This window comes from Primulina eburnea, chromosome 17 (assembly GCF_022965805.1).
Source record: "Primulina eburnea isolate SZY01 chromosome 17, ASM2296580v1, whole genome shotgun sequence".
Classification (NCBI taxonomy): domain Eukaryota; kingdom Viridiplantae; phylum Streptophyta; class Magnoliopsida; order Lamiales; family Gesneriaceae; genus Primulina; species Primulina eburnea.
Genome location: NC_133117.1, coordinates 2,892,061 through 2,908,912, shown reverse-complemented (window position 1 = coordinate 2,908,912; position 16,852 = coordinate 2,892,061). Strand labels below are relative to the sequence as shown.

Sequence of the window (16,852 nt, the reverse complement as noted above, 5' to 3'; positions counted from 1 at the left end):
CATTTAAATATAAATCAAATGAATTATAAAAATATTATATATACAAGCACACAATGCGTGCGTCGGTGTAATAGTAGGAAATTAAGGTTCGGTAGCATTCTCTATTACATTAATAATTGATTGTTATATGTGTGAAATTACAAATCTTTTCTAACATGAATCATATTTATAAATTTGTTATACCAATAAAAACCATCTTACATGGAGTGATCAACTATTTATGTAACATGAAATGTTATAGATGATTTTTCTCCAAACAGGGTCGACCCGGGCTTCTATGAGAAGCTCAGGGAGAAAGGGTAGGGTCGAGGGGTAGAGACATTCGTGACTTGATAGATTAATCTATATATCAGCATGAAAATTGAATATATATTTAAAAAACGTACACACACATAAAAATCAATATCTCGGACATTGCGACAATATTGGACGTCATATCAGTGGTATTTGGTGACATGTTAACAATATTCAGCATCGCGTTAGTATTCAATCCAAAATATATTAAAAAAAACTTAAATACTAGAACTGAATTTTAGCTACCTAAAGGAACGAAATCACAAAATAAACCACAACTCTTGGGATGATGATTTTTTATTATTGTCCCCCCTTTTTTAGATGTTAAATAAATGTTATTGTGTAAACATTTTTTTACAAGTTTCATGGTCGCAACGTGGGCGACTTCCCACCTACGTGAATTTCATGCCAAAGCAAAAAAAAAAAAAATGAGGAGGTCTATTGTGAGACGGTCTCACGAATCTTTATCTGTGAAATGAGTCAACCCTATCAATATTCATAATAAAAAGTAATACTCTTAGCATAAAAAGTAATAATTTTTCATGGATGACATAAATAAGATAGCTGTCTCACAAAACACAATCCGTGAGACCGTCTCGCATAAGTTTTTGCCCAAAAAAATTACGACTGTCCTACGTAAAATCTTTTTTGACTATAATAAAGGGGATGCAAAGTGTTTACACGACAGCGAAATATCGTAAGAAATAGTCCTAAGAACACGTTATTTATTGTATTTTTAAACAGACACAATGAATATTCCACGTTTCATCTTTGTTATGGAGCTGTGAACATTTTCTAAAGGGAACTTGTGGGGACCCGGACGCTAATCAAGTTCTTAATCATCATTGGGACTAATTAATCAATTATAAAACAGGGTCTAAATTTTTTTTTAAAATGCGGAACGTAGTGAAATCAACTAATATACAACTCAGTATAAGATAAAGTACATGTCCTGTACGGTCTACAATTCAGTAAAACTAAGGTTCAACATCTAAATATCCAGTGTCACAACCCTAGATACATCAAAGTCCGAAGTCTCCACTCTATCACGATCTCTCCTCATCTCCTGGACCCTGATCCTGTCCCACCTGTTGTCATGTACGCATACAGACAAGACAACAGCCGGATAACTCCGGTGAGAATAAATCCCAGTATAAATCAACGAAACATGCAATCATATAAACAAATATAAAGCATGTAATCATGTAACAGATATATGTATCAAAATCTGAAACATAAACAATCGTAGACTGTCAAACATATACATGACTCCACGTTTCAGACTAGACTCCATCCTAGTCTAGGGATCCCGGTTTCCAAATGTGGTATTCTTATATCGAATTCCGTAATAGAAGGAACTCTGTTCCTATTACTCGATATAACCAAATATGGTGTTCCTATATCGAATTCCGTAATAGAAGAATTCCAATCCTATTACTCGATATAACCAAACATCCGGTGTCCTGACCTAACCGTCATGGACTGTAGCTCTATCGCTAATATTCCATCTTGAGACATCGTGCAATGTTCCCGTGGCGATCCCGCCACTGTCAGGTACTTCCGTCCCAAGATGTCTACACTATCTTGTGACATCGTGCAATGTGCCAGTGGCGATCCTACCACTATCAGGCACTTCTGTCACAAGATTACTCGTCTCATACCTGCTATCTATATTCAAGAGAACAAGTACATCAGTCAAATCAATGCAATAAAGTAAAGTATGTGATTTAGGGAAACTCAAGTCTAAACCGACTCAAGTCAATCTCCCAATACCACATTGACTTATACCTTTCTTTCGTCGGTTTCTGGCTCAGTCGAAGTCCTGAGTTCACAGTCTGTCTGACAATGACAATGTCAATAATCTCATGTCAATATACCGTTCAAATCAATAACAATCTGCTCAATCTTGATTTAATTCAAAATCAACGGCATAACGGTACAATTTCAATATCCCCGTCAAAACAATATCCTCAAATCACAGTTACAATCCATAACCCATATCCAATAAAATCCGTAATCCAATCACAATTCAAATATGTCCGGTATAAATCAATATACGCCAGAAAATTCATAACAATTCCATAATCAGTCTGTTTCTTAATCTGACTTCGATTCTACGATGTCTAACATGTCAAAAACATCATATATGAATCTCATTCAATTCTGACAATATCATAATTTCAAGACATGTCAAAACGTAGTAAAACTTACGTCTAGTTGTAGCTCTCGTCGAGAGGAATACGGTACTGTGTCCGGATTTAAATTCTGATAAACGGATCACGCACAATCAAATTTTTAAACCAATTAGAAACTTGAGGAATTAGACATGGGTTCTCTCGGCTTCTGCTGGACATGGTGAAAGAATGAAACAGTTACATATATCCAAGTGCATGGTGAGGACAAGTGTCCTCAAATCCCATAATTGCACTTTAGCCCCTGGATTCTTCACTATTTGCAATTCAGCCCTCCATAAATCTTTTTAATTCAATTTCAATCATATGGAATTGTAAAATCATGGAATATAACTCAACATTCCATAATTCATAAATTAAATAATCCCGGATTAAAATGATATAATCTCGGGCCTTACAGAACTAATCCCCCTCAATAATGCACAATCAAGAATCCACATCCTAAGAGGTGATGCGAAAAATGGTCACTGCTTTTGCTGAACTAAAACTGCAACTTGAAAATTTAAGAGACTAAAAATTCAGAATGACCAACTTACATATAAAAAATTGTAATTTTCTTTGCATCAAATATATTAAAGCTTATCTTACTTTAGACTGATGGAAAAATGACTCTCAGATAAAGTATAGGAAGATAAACGAGGGAAGAGAATGAATCTTCTGATATCGACTATTATTTTTTAGAAAACGTGTTTTAATTGGGTGCATTCAATCCAAAATTGAATGTTAATGATTTCTTGAAATGATAGAACTTTGTTGATTTAATAGATTTTTATTGAATTTTATAAAATATCATATATTTGCAAATATAATTTCATTGACTCCTGTAAACTTTTCGCAAAACTGTTATATACATTTGTAAAAAAAATTCATATAATTATGTGGATTTGTAATTTTAATTTATATTTTATTATTTTTCATTAATTTCTTTAAGCTAATAATTATTTTAAAAGTCAAGATTGTATATAACTTCCTTTTAAAACTTTCAAAATTATATTTTGAAAATCATTATATTTTTATAAATTATATAAAAGTCTTGATATTTTGAATATCATTAAATTCATATAAATATATGAAAATTTTGATTGAATATTTTTAAACTTTTAAAATATATAAAAGTAATTAAAAATCATCACATTGAATACACCCCATTAATATACGAATAAGTCTCTTGTGAGATGGTATCAGGAATTTTTATCTGTGAGACGGGTCAACCCTACCAATATTCACAATAAAATTTATTGTGAACCAATTTTTATGGATGAATCAAATAAGAGATATGTCTCACAAAATACACATTAGTTTTTGTCTTAATATACATACGAATGTTTCATTTTATTATTATAAGAATAAATGTACTGATTAACAAGTTGTATATTTATTATTCTTTATTATTTTTTATGTTGTTATTATTGTTATTATTATTAATTAATTAATTATTCATTTCCACGGGCAAGTGATTGTACATTTGTACATAGGACTTTCGCATGTTAATTAATACCAATGCGTATGATACCCCGGATGTCCCGGGACCTGGATAACTCCCGGGATGTTCCGGGTCATGGGGCCGTGCTATGGATAATGTCCTGGTCAAGAAAAGGTATTGTGTCCGGGTCGTGAAGTAAGAATTATTTACGAGACGTAGATAAGCTGTAATGGAACATGTCGGCAAGGAAGCCGGGGTCCTGAAGAATCTGGGATAGTATGGAGAAAAGCCTGACATAGATGCTCTGGAGAAAAGTTCATTAAAGAGATCGAGCCATCGGAGTAACAGGGACATGACTTCCCCAGGACATGGAATGCCCGGGCTCCTATATAATTCTAAGTTTTGACAAAAGCAATTCAACTCTAGTTAGATTTAAGAATCGGATAGTTATCGACTGATAATACCAAAAGCAAATACATAGCAGCTTTTTTGGGAAAATTACAAATTTGGTCATAGTCTTGATTGTGATTTTTGTTCTCTAACTGATCAAGTTTTAGTTTTAGTTCGATAAATTTGCTTTATTTTTTTTTTCCAATTTTAGGTATTTTTCAGAATACTAACATGACACCATATATAACTGATATAAAGATTATTGTTGCTAAGGTGATGTTGAGTATGGCCATGTCAGCAACTCGGAAGAAAATAACTTCAATTTCAATAAACTTTTTTTCGGACTACAATTGAAATTATACTGATCCATCAAAATCAGGGGCGAATTTACGCTAGGGCCAACGAGGGCCACGGCCCCCCAAATTATTATTTTAGTTGAAATTATATATATGTATATTTTGGTCCACAATAATAAATTAAAGATCATGTATCTCAATGGCAAGGCAAATTTTCAATATATGTGGACCTTAGGGTTCGATTCCTGGTTAGGTTTTAGTATTTTCTTTTTTTAATAAATGATTTGCTTTTAGATTTTTTAATATTTTATTACTTTTAAATTTATCATGTATTAAAAGCTTTTTCTACTATCAAATTCTGACTATGCTGACTCTTCTAGTTTCAATCGTTACTACAGAACTGTCATTTTCAATTATGAATATCGTCAAAACTAGACTTCAGAGCAAAATAAATGATGATTTTCTCTCGGATGCTTTGATGATATTTATTGAAAGAGAAATTTGTTAAAAATATTTGTATAAATTTTATTATTAATGAAGACTTTGAAAATTTTAAGGAACGTCAAATTCCTTTTATTTAGATATTTTCTTGTTAAAAACGTATTATTTATGTTTAGTTGAATATAACTGATGAAATTTTTGTATTTCTTCTTATAATATTTTATCTGTATTTTATAAACGGCCCCCACAGAATCGAAATCTTAGATCCGCCCCCGATCAAAATAACAATTAGGCCAAATTATTAGATTTTTCTCCCTTTTATATATTCAACTGACATGCTCTGTAGTCTGTACCATGAACCGTGAAATAGTGAAATATATAATATTAAATCTAATATTGTTGGAAATGCAAAAGGTTTAGTCTATTAATTAGTTTATAGAGATGCAAAAAACATTCTTATCACGTTATTAAAATTAGTGGGTCGTGATACACATGATATATATGATTCGTAAAAGATGAAAATTAAATAGTTTATTTTTAAAATAAAATTATCAAAATTTTAAAATTCTAGTAATGCGAGAGAAAGTAGGACGAATAGAAAATTGTGGAACATAAATGGATAAAGGGTATTTTGGAGTTATAAAAGGTACTCATTGCTTGCTAATAATTTTATGTTTTTTTTTATTATTTAAATTTTAATGGTTTATAAAAAAAATTTATCAAAAATTCGAAAATTTATATAAAGATTAAAAAATATTTTAGTAGCTTTAAAATTTTTGAAAAGTGAATATAATAGCGAAAAGGGAATGTAAACATTTACTAAAATAGATTTATATAATATTATTTATTAAATAAAAATATAGTGCTTTTATAATTCTAAAAAGATACTAATTCTATTTTAAAAAATTTATCATTACACCAAAGTTAATATTTTAAAAAATTTATCATTACACCAAAATTAATAATTTTAAGTGTCTCGAACTTAATAATATATTACATAATAGAAGTATAGATAATAAAGAAAATTTTGTAATTTTGGTAATTTATATATGTTTTTTGCGAATTTTGATTTTCTATGTTGTCAAATTAATTTCAATTTGTTATATTTGTTTTTTTTTTTTAAATTTTAGTTTTTTTGATACAATATTGATGTAACGTGCTCGTGATGATGACGTAAAAAAGATGTGTTTTTTGTCCTTTCTTTGTGGGCTTATGAGTCGGGGAAGAGTTTGTTGTGATAAAATCTGGAATTTGAAATTTTGTGTCACGTTTGATATCTTGGTGTCAAATGGGTTGTAGACATCGTCCATAAAAATATATAGACCTCACACCATAATCTAAATTGGACTCTTGGATGTTGTGTTAATGACTTATATATATATATATATATATATATATATATATATATATATATATATATATATATATATATTGACACTCTCCTATAGTCTTATTAGATGTTAACCTCAGTATCTACCGATGAGTTGACACTTATCTATTAGATATACAATTTTGACTTTGTTCATCATATCTAATAACAAAATATCATCTCATTGGTGGAAACGGAAATTGGTACACATGGTGGGATACATTGGAAACTGGTATTTACTTATTATAAAGCGTGAATAAGTTGTACATGGCCAGTTTCGGCACGGTAGACGGTAGTAGCTCATCACTTAAAACGTGTAATTCACTTTGCAATATAGATGACCACTTGTTAGGGGTGTCAATCGTGTCGGGTGGGTTGAGTTTCGGGTCAACTCACGAATTTTTTTTTATTTTTTTTCAACCCGAACCTGAAGCAACCCGAAAACCCTCAATTCAAACACGAACTTGTCTAACCCGCCTAACCCGAGTTTTATTTATTTTAAAAAAAAAATTAATGAAAAAATTCGATAAAATAAAAATAATAATAATATTTAATTTAAACACATAATAACAAAATTTCTTATTTAAATTTGAAAGTTTAATTGTAGAAAATTAAAAATATATTTACTAAATCAAATAAACAATTATTAAAAAAATTATACAAAAAAAATATTAAATGATGAAAATGTATCATATAAATATACAATAAATTTTGTTCAAACATACCATATATAAAAATATAGGTAATATTGTTTAAAAAATAAAAATTCGGGTCAACTCGTGACCCAACCCGGCCCAACCCAAAACCCGTCTAACCTAGCACTACCCGAATCCACCCAACTCGAACCCTAACCCGAAAAACCTCAACCCGGACCTGATTTTTTTCGTGTTGAGTCGTGTCGAATTGACGGATCGTGTTGCATTTTGACACCTCTAACACTTGTTACCTGTTTTGCAATCCACTGCAATAAAAAAAGGGAAAGCAACCGATGGAACCGGTTTACAAAGCACATGTCTTTATCTCCTCTTTCCTCCTGCCCTTTTGTTCGTTTCTGCCATTTTCTTTGCTTGTTCACTGTTTCCTCTGAGCTTCCTCTCTTCCTAGCGGTGCTCTCTTCTCTTGGATTGCCAAACTTCTAGATTAGTACATGTACGATTTCTACGTTTTAAAACATCGTCAATAATTTGCACGTGTTTTTTTCAACCACTTTGGTTGTTAAATCATACGAGGAAAACAAGGTAAATTTTGCTCTTCAGAATTTCAATTTTTTATTTTGCTAAAAAACCATCTTGTATTATATTGAAAAACATTTTGATTTGTGCACTATGATTTAGATAGTTTCCTATCAAAATAAATCGAGAATATTTCGTAAACACGATTTTAAAAAATATTCATCTTAAAATTTTATCAAACTTTTTAAAATAAAAATGAGTAGATTTCTTTTGAGACGGTCTCACGAATATTTATCTGTAAGACGGGTCAACCCTACAAATATTCACAATAAAAAGTAATACTCTTAGCATAAAAATTAATACTTTTTCATAGATGGCCCAAATAAAATATATATCTCACAAAATACGACTCGTGAGACCGTCTCACACAAGTTTTTATCAATAAAAATTATATCATGATAAAAGTAGTATTTTTATATATAAAAACAATTATAATACAGATCTCTTATATGAGAAATCAATGAAAAACTAGTATTTTTATACCAAAATTATTAATTATTATCGTAAATATAGAGATGATGGACACGTCTCACAAGAGTCTACATGTTTAGAAATGATCCAAATGCATCGAAACTGTTAGATCTGTTAAAAAGGAAAACACGAATTTTCGAGAGGGAAAGATATCTCGTATATATTTTATATTTATAATTTGTACTATTGAATTTGTATTTTTAGTAACGTAAACTACATTTTTTTTAAAAAATTTGTTTTCAATTTTTGTCTTGTAACTTGTATGTTTTGTTTTTCCATTTTTGATACAAGTTACAAGATAAAAAATAGAAAAAAACATATAAGTTGCATAACTAAAATTGCAAATTATTATATGAAAGAAATTATAATTTTCCGTCCAAAATAATTTTTATTATGGAAAATTCAATTGAACTTCTAATACCATTCAAACCAAAAGATGCCCATTACTTTTAACCAAAATCAACAACAATATTCTCGGATAATGCTAACAACAACTCCAATCAAAATTAAATATACCAAAGGAAGAAGAATTCAAATACTTAATTAAGAAACAAGTTGGATATTAGTGGAGACCATGTTAAGCTTTAAGCATACAAGAATTTGCAACTTGCTTACTTCCACCCACGTAAATCCACAATCGTTGGCTCCCGCTGGCATGTGCCTATAAATACTAGCATGCAATCAATTCTCCATATTCCATCCCCTTTTACTCCAGAAATATAATATATATATATATATTCACACGAAATGGATAAATATTACAGTAGCAAATTACTGATCACGTTTCTTTCCGTTCTCATTTTATCTTGTTCGGTTTCTGCGGTGTCACGGAAGTTGCAGTCGCCATTTAGGGTGGGATTCTACAGCAAATCTTGTCCTCAGGCAGAATTGGTCGTGCAGAAGTACGTGAGCAAATTCGTCAGGCTTAACCCTGGCCTTGCTGCTGGCCTTATAAGGTTGCATTTCCACGATTGTTTCGTCCGGGTAAGGCTTCTCGTTTTAGATCTTAATCACCATTAATCTTGTTTTTAAATGTCCTCAATTGGTTGAAATAGACCAGATCTTAAATGTAGGATGACGTATATAATGTGTTTGTGTATCATTGTATGACAACCTAATCCTATGCAGCTCATGCAAGTTTACGTATATTAATTGTAGGGATGTGATGCTTCTCTGCTGTTGGATGGACCAAATTCCGAACAGGAAAGCATCCCAAATAAGGGAAGCTTGCGCGGCTTCGAGGTGATAGATGCGGCCAAAGCCGAACTGGAAATCCGATGCCCCGGCATCGTGTCATGTGCGGACATTCTCACATTCGCAGCTCGTGACAGCGCATGGAAAGTCGGGAACATATACTACGACGTCCCATCTGGTCGGCGTGACGGGAACGTCTCCTTAATACTCGAACCCCTTCTGAACTTGCCCCCACCATTCTTCAATGCATCAGCTCTCAGAGACAACTTCGCCAGAAAAGGGCTGTCCCTGGATGAAATGGTGACACTCTCCGGCGCACACTCCATCGGCATTTCGCAATGTTCTTCCTTCTTGAATCGTCTCTACCCGACCGTCGACCCGACCCTCGACCCTAAATATGCCGCATTCTTGAAAAGAATCTGTCCTGCCCCAGTTAATGGAACGACAACAGCAAACCCTGCAGTAAATCTTGATTCTTTCACCCCTAATGTTTTGGACAACAAGTACTACGTGGGTTTGAAACTGAACAAGGGTCTTTTCACCACGGACCAAACCTTGCATAACAGCCCTTTAACCAAGAAAATTGTCTTGAACAATGCTCAACATGGACATACATGGGCTACGAAGTTCGCAGCCGCCATGGTGAAGATGGGGAAGATCGAAGTGCTCACTGGAACTCAGGGTCAGATCAGGAGAAACTGCCATTTTGTGAATTAACTGATCGGAGCTGCTATTTTAGGATTTATTCGCAATTTGCTTTATTGTTTGATGATTTGATTATTTGTCTTGTATTCTTTTTTCATGCCAGTTTCTGCTTAAATTTTGCATTTAAACATTTTAATTTGTTTCAATAATCTTCAGTCTCCACTCAGTTGTGCGACTGAAACATTATCATTGTCGACTTTGTGATCGATTGGTTTAACAAGAATTAATATTGGCTCGGGAGTTAACAATGAGCAAACGTAAAAAGTCAGCATAATTTAATTTATACAAAATAAATAAATAAATAAATAAGTGAGCCTGCCATCAAATGAAAATTCTTGAAGGTACGTATCTGGCAATCTATTTTATTTGAGTTTAAAGACGATAATTAGTAAATGATAGATAATAGACAATAGATTAATCACACTGTTATATATGATGGAAATTAGGAGTGTCGATTCTGGTTGGGATGAAGCAAGGGTATTAAAAAAAATTCCAATCCAAACCCGAAACCAACCAGATCAACCCGATCTGATTTTTTACCATGCAACATTTTTCTTTTATTATTTAATAAATAACTAAAAATAAAATTCAAAACACATAATAATATCTTAATTCAAAAAAATAATAAAAAACATCGCACAAATATGATAATAATGTTTCATAGGTTTATTTAAATTTAAGAATATAATTTTCTAAATTATTAGTTACTCCACAAAAGAAACAATAATTTAAAAATACAAATATTTCACAAAATAAATATTCATGATGAGAAAATTTATGATATCAATATACAATAAAAAAAACATTCAAACATCACATAGTAACTATCAAGTTTCAAACTCCACTTTTTCATCGTTTTACACATTTTCTTACGAATCAAACCTTGAAAAAAAAATATAAATGGGTCGGTTGGTCAGATGAGTTCGGGTTGATGGGTAACGCGATTCTCAATTCAGATCAAGCCGAAGCTAACCCAACCAAATTTTTTCTTGGTCAGCTTTCGTGTCAAATTCGATCCGACCTGAACCAAACCCACCCCCACCCCCCCCCCCCCCCCCAACTCTAACCCTATATTTTTCATATCGACTCGTTGGGTTGGCAGGTCGAGTTCATCTTTGGACACCCCTATACACAATATTGAAATGATGGAATGGGTACGCATATGATACTTAAATCAAATTTAGAAAAATATAATCAAATTGGTCTTGTAAGTTTGTCCATTTTGTATTGTCCTATAAGTATTCTATTTTGATTTTGTTTATGTAAGTTTGGTTATGTTTAGATTTTTTTAGTCCTTTTTTATGAAGTGCTGGTGTGACGTCGAAAAATCTGATATAACATCGAAAAAAATGCCGATTCGGCATCGAGAAATGCTAACGTGTCTCGTGCCATGTCAACCCTCAATAGAAAAACGATTATGGTTTTCGAACACTGATTTTGTGATCCCTGAGTATGCATGTATTTTGTATTCTCTTTATTTACCATCTATGATATGTGTTCATATTTAAAAAAAACGACTCAAAACAAAAACATAACATAACTTTCAGTAACAACACCTAAAATTGAATACTTACATGAGCAAAAACAAATTAAAATAGATAAACTTACAAAATTATTTTAGCTATTAAATAATTAAATTTTGGACTTGGTACATTAATTTTATAATCATCATTATTATTTTTTATTCTGGGCCTATTTATATTATGTCAAAACTCTGTTGAAACAAGACTGTACCTTTTCCAAAAAACACACACAAAGTTAGTGTTTTGAGACAAAATTTTAACTATTTATGTCACGCCCCGAGACCGGGGTTAGTCGACACCGGCGTTGTTCAACAATCACATAATCGTCAAACAACAAGCCTCGTAGTTCAGTATAAACCAAAACCAGTCTATTTCATAAATAACTCAAAATAATCTTGTCTTACAGTGATAAATTCCAAAACGAAATAAAATGTGCGGAAGCAGTGTACAACTTGAATCGAAACTTAGGAAGATCATAAGCGAGAAATCTTCATATCTCAAGACTTGCTCACCAACTCCAAAGCATGTCTTATTTCATCCTCGTCTACTTGATCTTCATTCTTATCTGGGGAGAAATGTAAGGGGTGAGTGTTTGGGAAACACTCAGCAAGTGGGGGCCGATCGATTACCACAAATACATATAAATATAATTTAAAACCCATATTGCAAACTGATTTTTCAAAACATAGTATCTCATATCAGATCAGAATCGGAATTGAAATGCGAAACAAAGATTATCAGACAATTCAGAACAGAGCGAATCAGAACAAACGGAAACACTGTTATTCATCTCGTTATCCATGGTCAAATTGTCCCCAATATGTTAGTCCTCTAAGGGGTGAGGCCAAAACACAGTTTTATACCCACTGATGGGGGCCGAAACACAGTTTTATACCCACTGATGAGGGCCGAAACACAGTTTTATACCCACTGATGGGGGCTGGAACACAGTTTTATACCCACTGATGAGGGCCGAAACACAGTTTTATACTCACTGATAGGGGCCGAAACACAGTTTTATACCCACTGATGGGGGCCATATATAATTTACAATCATCGTTCCATATCCCACTCGAATCATAACAGTGCACCACAAAATCAGATGTATCAAACAACATTTATCGGAATTTTTGAATGAACTCAGCAGAATCAAAGAACAAAGGAAATAGAAGAACATATCGTACATCGATCGAGATTTTATAAAATATATAATAGCATTTTCCGAAAATGATTTGACACACATAGACGCATGTCATGAGATACTTATACAAATTTTAAGTTACAAAGAAATACATAGCAAAAGCCAACTTACCTGATTTCGTTTGGATTAAGGCGCTAGAAGGACATGCTAAAAGAACTTCGTTCGAACAAGGTTGCGGTAGAGCTTCGACTAGGCTGCTGCAAAATACTAAATTTCGAATCCTTGAAATTATGGGGAGGGAGTTTGCTTCTTATATAGGCTTGAATAATCAACTATAAAGGTAAACCCGGATCACTCCAAGAATGTCGCTGATTGCTTAATCAACGTGATGATTGCACTTTTCTCTCCCGAATGAACGTGGCCTCTTCTTGATTCAAGATACACACCCGAGATTCATGCTGTAATGGTGAGTGATTTTGGCTCCCTTAAGTGCAAATGGAGAGTGATTTTGGGCTGCATGAATCTCCTCCAAGATTGGTGTCCTTCCATATTGCACGGTCTTCACATTTGATACCACTTAAATGTCATTACTCATGGTCATTAACCTCCTTTTAATAACACCTATTCATGGCCATTAGCATCATATTTAAAATGCCTATTAATGATCATTAACCTCTTCTTAATTATAATTATTTTTCTTTTAATATAGCTAGTTTAATGGTTCATTTGTTGTGGTTTAGTTTAGTCATTAAGAATAGTGATAAAAGGTCAATAATGAGGGAAAAAATGATTATACGAATTTCCAAGATTATGATTGCATGGAACGCGAATAATGTTGTGCCAAAAATGAGCTGAAATTTCCTATGACATATATCGATTTTCTCGTTGCAAGATTTCGGGTTTTCACATCCCTCCCTCCTTTATTAGAAGTTTCGTCCTCGAAACTTGAGTTAACTCGATGTAGATATGAAATGATTGATAAATTCAAAATTTAAATCCATGTTGAATAATCTATGGTTCGAGTTCAATTGATTCAAGGAAAAATTAAACTTGAATTCTATAATACGAAGACGATAGGTTTCAAAACACAAGTAGTTAGATGTAAAAAAAAAAAAAAAATATGGACAAGGGTGTCCTTATTCCAAAAGACTTATGGGAGCTTAATCTAATCAATAACGTTTCCGTCTCCTAACTCCTCGTTAGCGTCTTCTCCTTGTGCATTTAGTGGTTGTTGCTCATGCTCGAGTGCAATTTGCTGGTTGGCGATTTTTACACTCAAGTTTTGGTTGTTGAGCTCAAGTTGTTGCACATAGTTTTTCCATTTCATGACGATAGACATTGAACTCATGTTCAAGTTGGTCACAAAACCACTTCTTAGCGTGATAGTGGTGGCACCAAGCTTCGGAGGTGGCAAAAATTTGTTGACCATACTTTTGCGAATCTTGCAACTCTTCTTTGTAATCTTTGAGTTGCTTCTCCGCAAATTTCTTGTCAAAAGTGAGTTGTCTCCCTTCTACTTGAAGGTGATCCCTAGCTTTCTTCAACTCCTCTTTGTCATAAAGCAAACTTGTGATGGTACCCCTAAGTTGCTCGATTTCGAGCTCGAGTTCCCTAACGGTCTTGGCTTGCGTCGTCATTTGCTAACACGAAATTTAGAATCTTGCTTGAAGGGGGGAACGAAAATATGAGAGGATTGTGATTTTTTTTTTTTGTGAGTGACTTTCTTCATCTATGAGGAGATATTTATATAGCTATTTTGGAGAAGATGTAAGGTAACAATTTTTTAAGGCCATTGATTCATTTTAATTTGTACTTAATTGTGTGCCAAATTCTAGGTCAATGAATGTCTCACGTTTCTATAATAAAAAAAAACATTTAATTGCATGACAATGATCATGGGATGAAATTTTCGAAATTTGAGCTAAGAAAAATTCAAAATTTCAAAAATATAGGTGAATGTGATGGCTAAATTCTAGTGTTTAAGGTAGCTTTCCAAATTTAGAGATCGATAATGATGTTACAAAAATTGAAGGTAGGTAAATGATGAGGCTTGATTAAAGGATGCATCATTGAATGAACAATTTTTGAACAATATATGAAAATTCTAAAATATAGGTAGGATTGTATAGGGACAAGTAGATGAATAAATAAAATTTTAAAAAGAGACATGATATATGATCTACCCAAGAAATGTATTATAAATTTAGTTATTAATAAGTAATTGACAAAATAAAAATTGGGATGCGAATGGTTCCTGTGTTCAAGAAGAATTAGATTAGATATTGAAGGCCGAAAGGTGATATGTTCAATCAATTACATTGATATGTACGTGAATTGATTTGATTGCAATTAATTCTATTAAACAAGAAATTAGTAATAGTTTAAGACCATACTAAAAAAATGAAAATTTATTATTTGACATTAAAAATATAATTGGGAATGATGTTTCAAATCAAGACCATATATTCAAGTCAAGAACATAAATTTATATGTTCACATAAATTTGCTTAAAATCCTAAAAATAATTTTTTTTTTAACTCTATTAAAATTTAGTCATGAGTATCACCTCCACACTTAAAAGTCAATCTAACTTAAACTCAAAAATTAAAATCTCAAATTTTCTATTGACCTATTAATATAAAGACTAGTCCCAAATCGATTTCATATAAATCTCAAAAAACATATCTTAAATTTTTTTTTTTTTTTGAAACATGCCTATGCATATGGATATTAAATTTCCGGTGACGAATCGATGGAATATACAAAAAAAAAGTCAGAATATTTTCATATGAATTAAAAATAATTCATGAGGATCAAGGAACAATTGGCAGGATAGGATTTCAATTTTTACGCAGAGTTGTAAGTTCTACGAGAATTTCAAAAATTGGCAAAAACTGAGCGTTGTTACGAGGGGCGTATGAAGCCATTTCCTGAAAAACAATGGAAGGCTTAAATGATAAGGTCATCAAACAGTAAATGTCAGAGTCATCTCATTCGAGTTTTGATTCAAAAAGAGTTCCAAGATGAAAAATTCGAGAATTGACGTATGGTTTGAAGATTATACATCGAGGACGGTCCAGAATAATTAATGGAATCGAATTTTTGAGTTTCCTATGGGAAGTCACAATTTTCGAATAAAAAACGTTGGGGTGGATATGAATGACTAAGTTTTTATCAAAATCTAACTTCATCAAAATTTGTCCATCGAAATCCCTAGCCGGATTATGAACCTGGCGGCTCTGATACCACTTAAATGTCACGCCCCGAGACCGGGGTTAGTCGACACCGGCGTTGTTCAACAATCACATAATCGTCAAACAACAAGCCTCGTAGTTCAGTATAAACCAAAACCAGTCTATTTCATAAATAACTCAAAATAATCTTGTCTTACAGTGATAAATTCCAAAACGAAATAAAATGTGCGGAAGCAGTGTACAACTTGAATCGAAACTTAGGAAGATCATAAGCGAGAAATCTTCATATCTCAAGACTTGCTCACCAACTCCAAAGCATGTCTTATTTCATCCTCGTCTACTTGATCTTCATTCTTATCTGGGGAGAAATGTAAGGGGTGAGTGTTTGGGAAACACTCAGCAAGTGGGGGCCGATCGATTACCACAAATACATATAAATATAATTTAAAACACATATTGCAAACTGATTTTTCAAAACATAGTATCTCATATCAGATCAGAATCGGAATTGAAATGCGAAACAAAGATTATCAGACAATTCAGAACAGAGCGAATCAGAACAAACGGAAACACTGTTATTCATCTCGTTATCCATGGTCAAATTGTCCCCAATATGTTAGTCCTCTAAGGGGTGAGGCCAAAACACAGTTTTATACCCACTGATGGGGGCCGAAACACAGTTTTATACCCACTGATGGGGGCCGAAACACAGTTTTATACCCACTGATGGGGGCCGGAACACAGTTTTATACCCACTGATGAGGGCCGAAACACAGTTTTATACCCACTGATAGGGGCCGAAACACAGTTTTATACCCACTGATGGGGGCCATATATAATTTACAATCGTCGTTCCATATCCCACTCGAATCATAACAGTGCACCACAAAATCAGATGTATCAAACAACATTTATCGGAATTTTTGAATGAACTCAGCAGAATCAAAGAACAAAGGAAATAGAAGAACATATCGTACATCGATCGAG

General features: G+C 32.8%; 1 protein-coding gene across 1 annotated transcript; it reads left to right on the top strand.

Moving 5' to 3' along the window:
- Nucleotides 1-8,847: 8,847 nt before the first annotated feature.
- On the top strand, nucleotides 8,848-10,099 carry LOC140818464 (peroxidase 5-like). Its single transcript, XM_073178419.1, has 2 exons — nucleotides 8,848-9,092; nucleotides 9,267-10,099. The coding sequence occupies exons 1-2, from the start codon at nucleotides 8,856-8,858 to the stop codon at nucleotides 10,017-10,019; spliced, it is 990 nt and encodes a 329-aa protein (XP_073034520.1). The 5' UTR covers nucleotides 8,848-8,855; the 3' UTR covers nucleotides 10,020-10,099.
- Nucleotides 10,100-16,852: the final 6,753 nt, after the last annotated feature.

Coding starts and splice junctions, on each gene's coding strand:
- LOC140818464 (XM_073178419.1), top strand. CDS start 8,856: ATGGATAAATATTACAGTAGCAAATTACTGATCACGTTTCTTTCCGTT. Junction 9,093..9,266: donor TCCACGATTGTTTCGTCCGG/GTAAGGCTTCTC, acceptor TATTAATTGTAG/GGATGTGATGCTTCTCTGCT.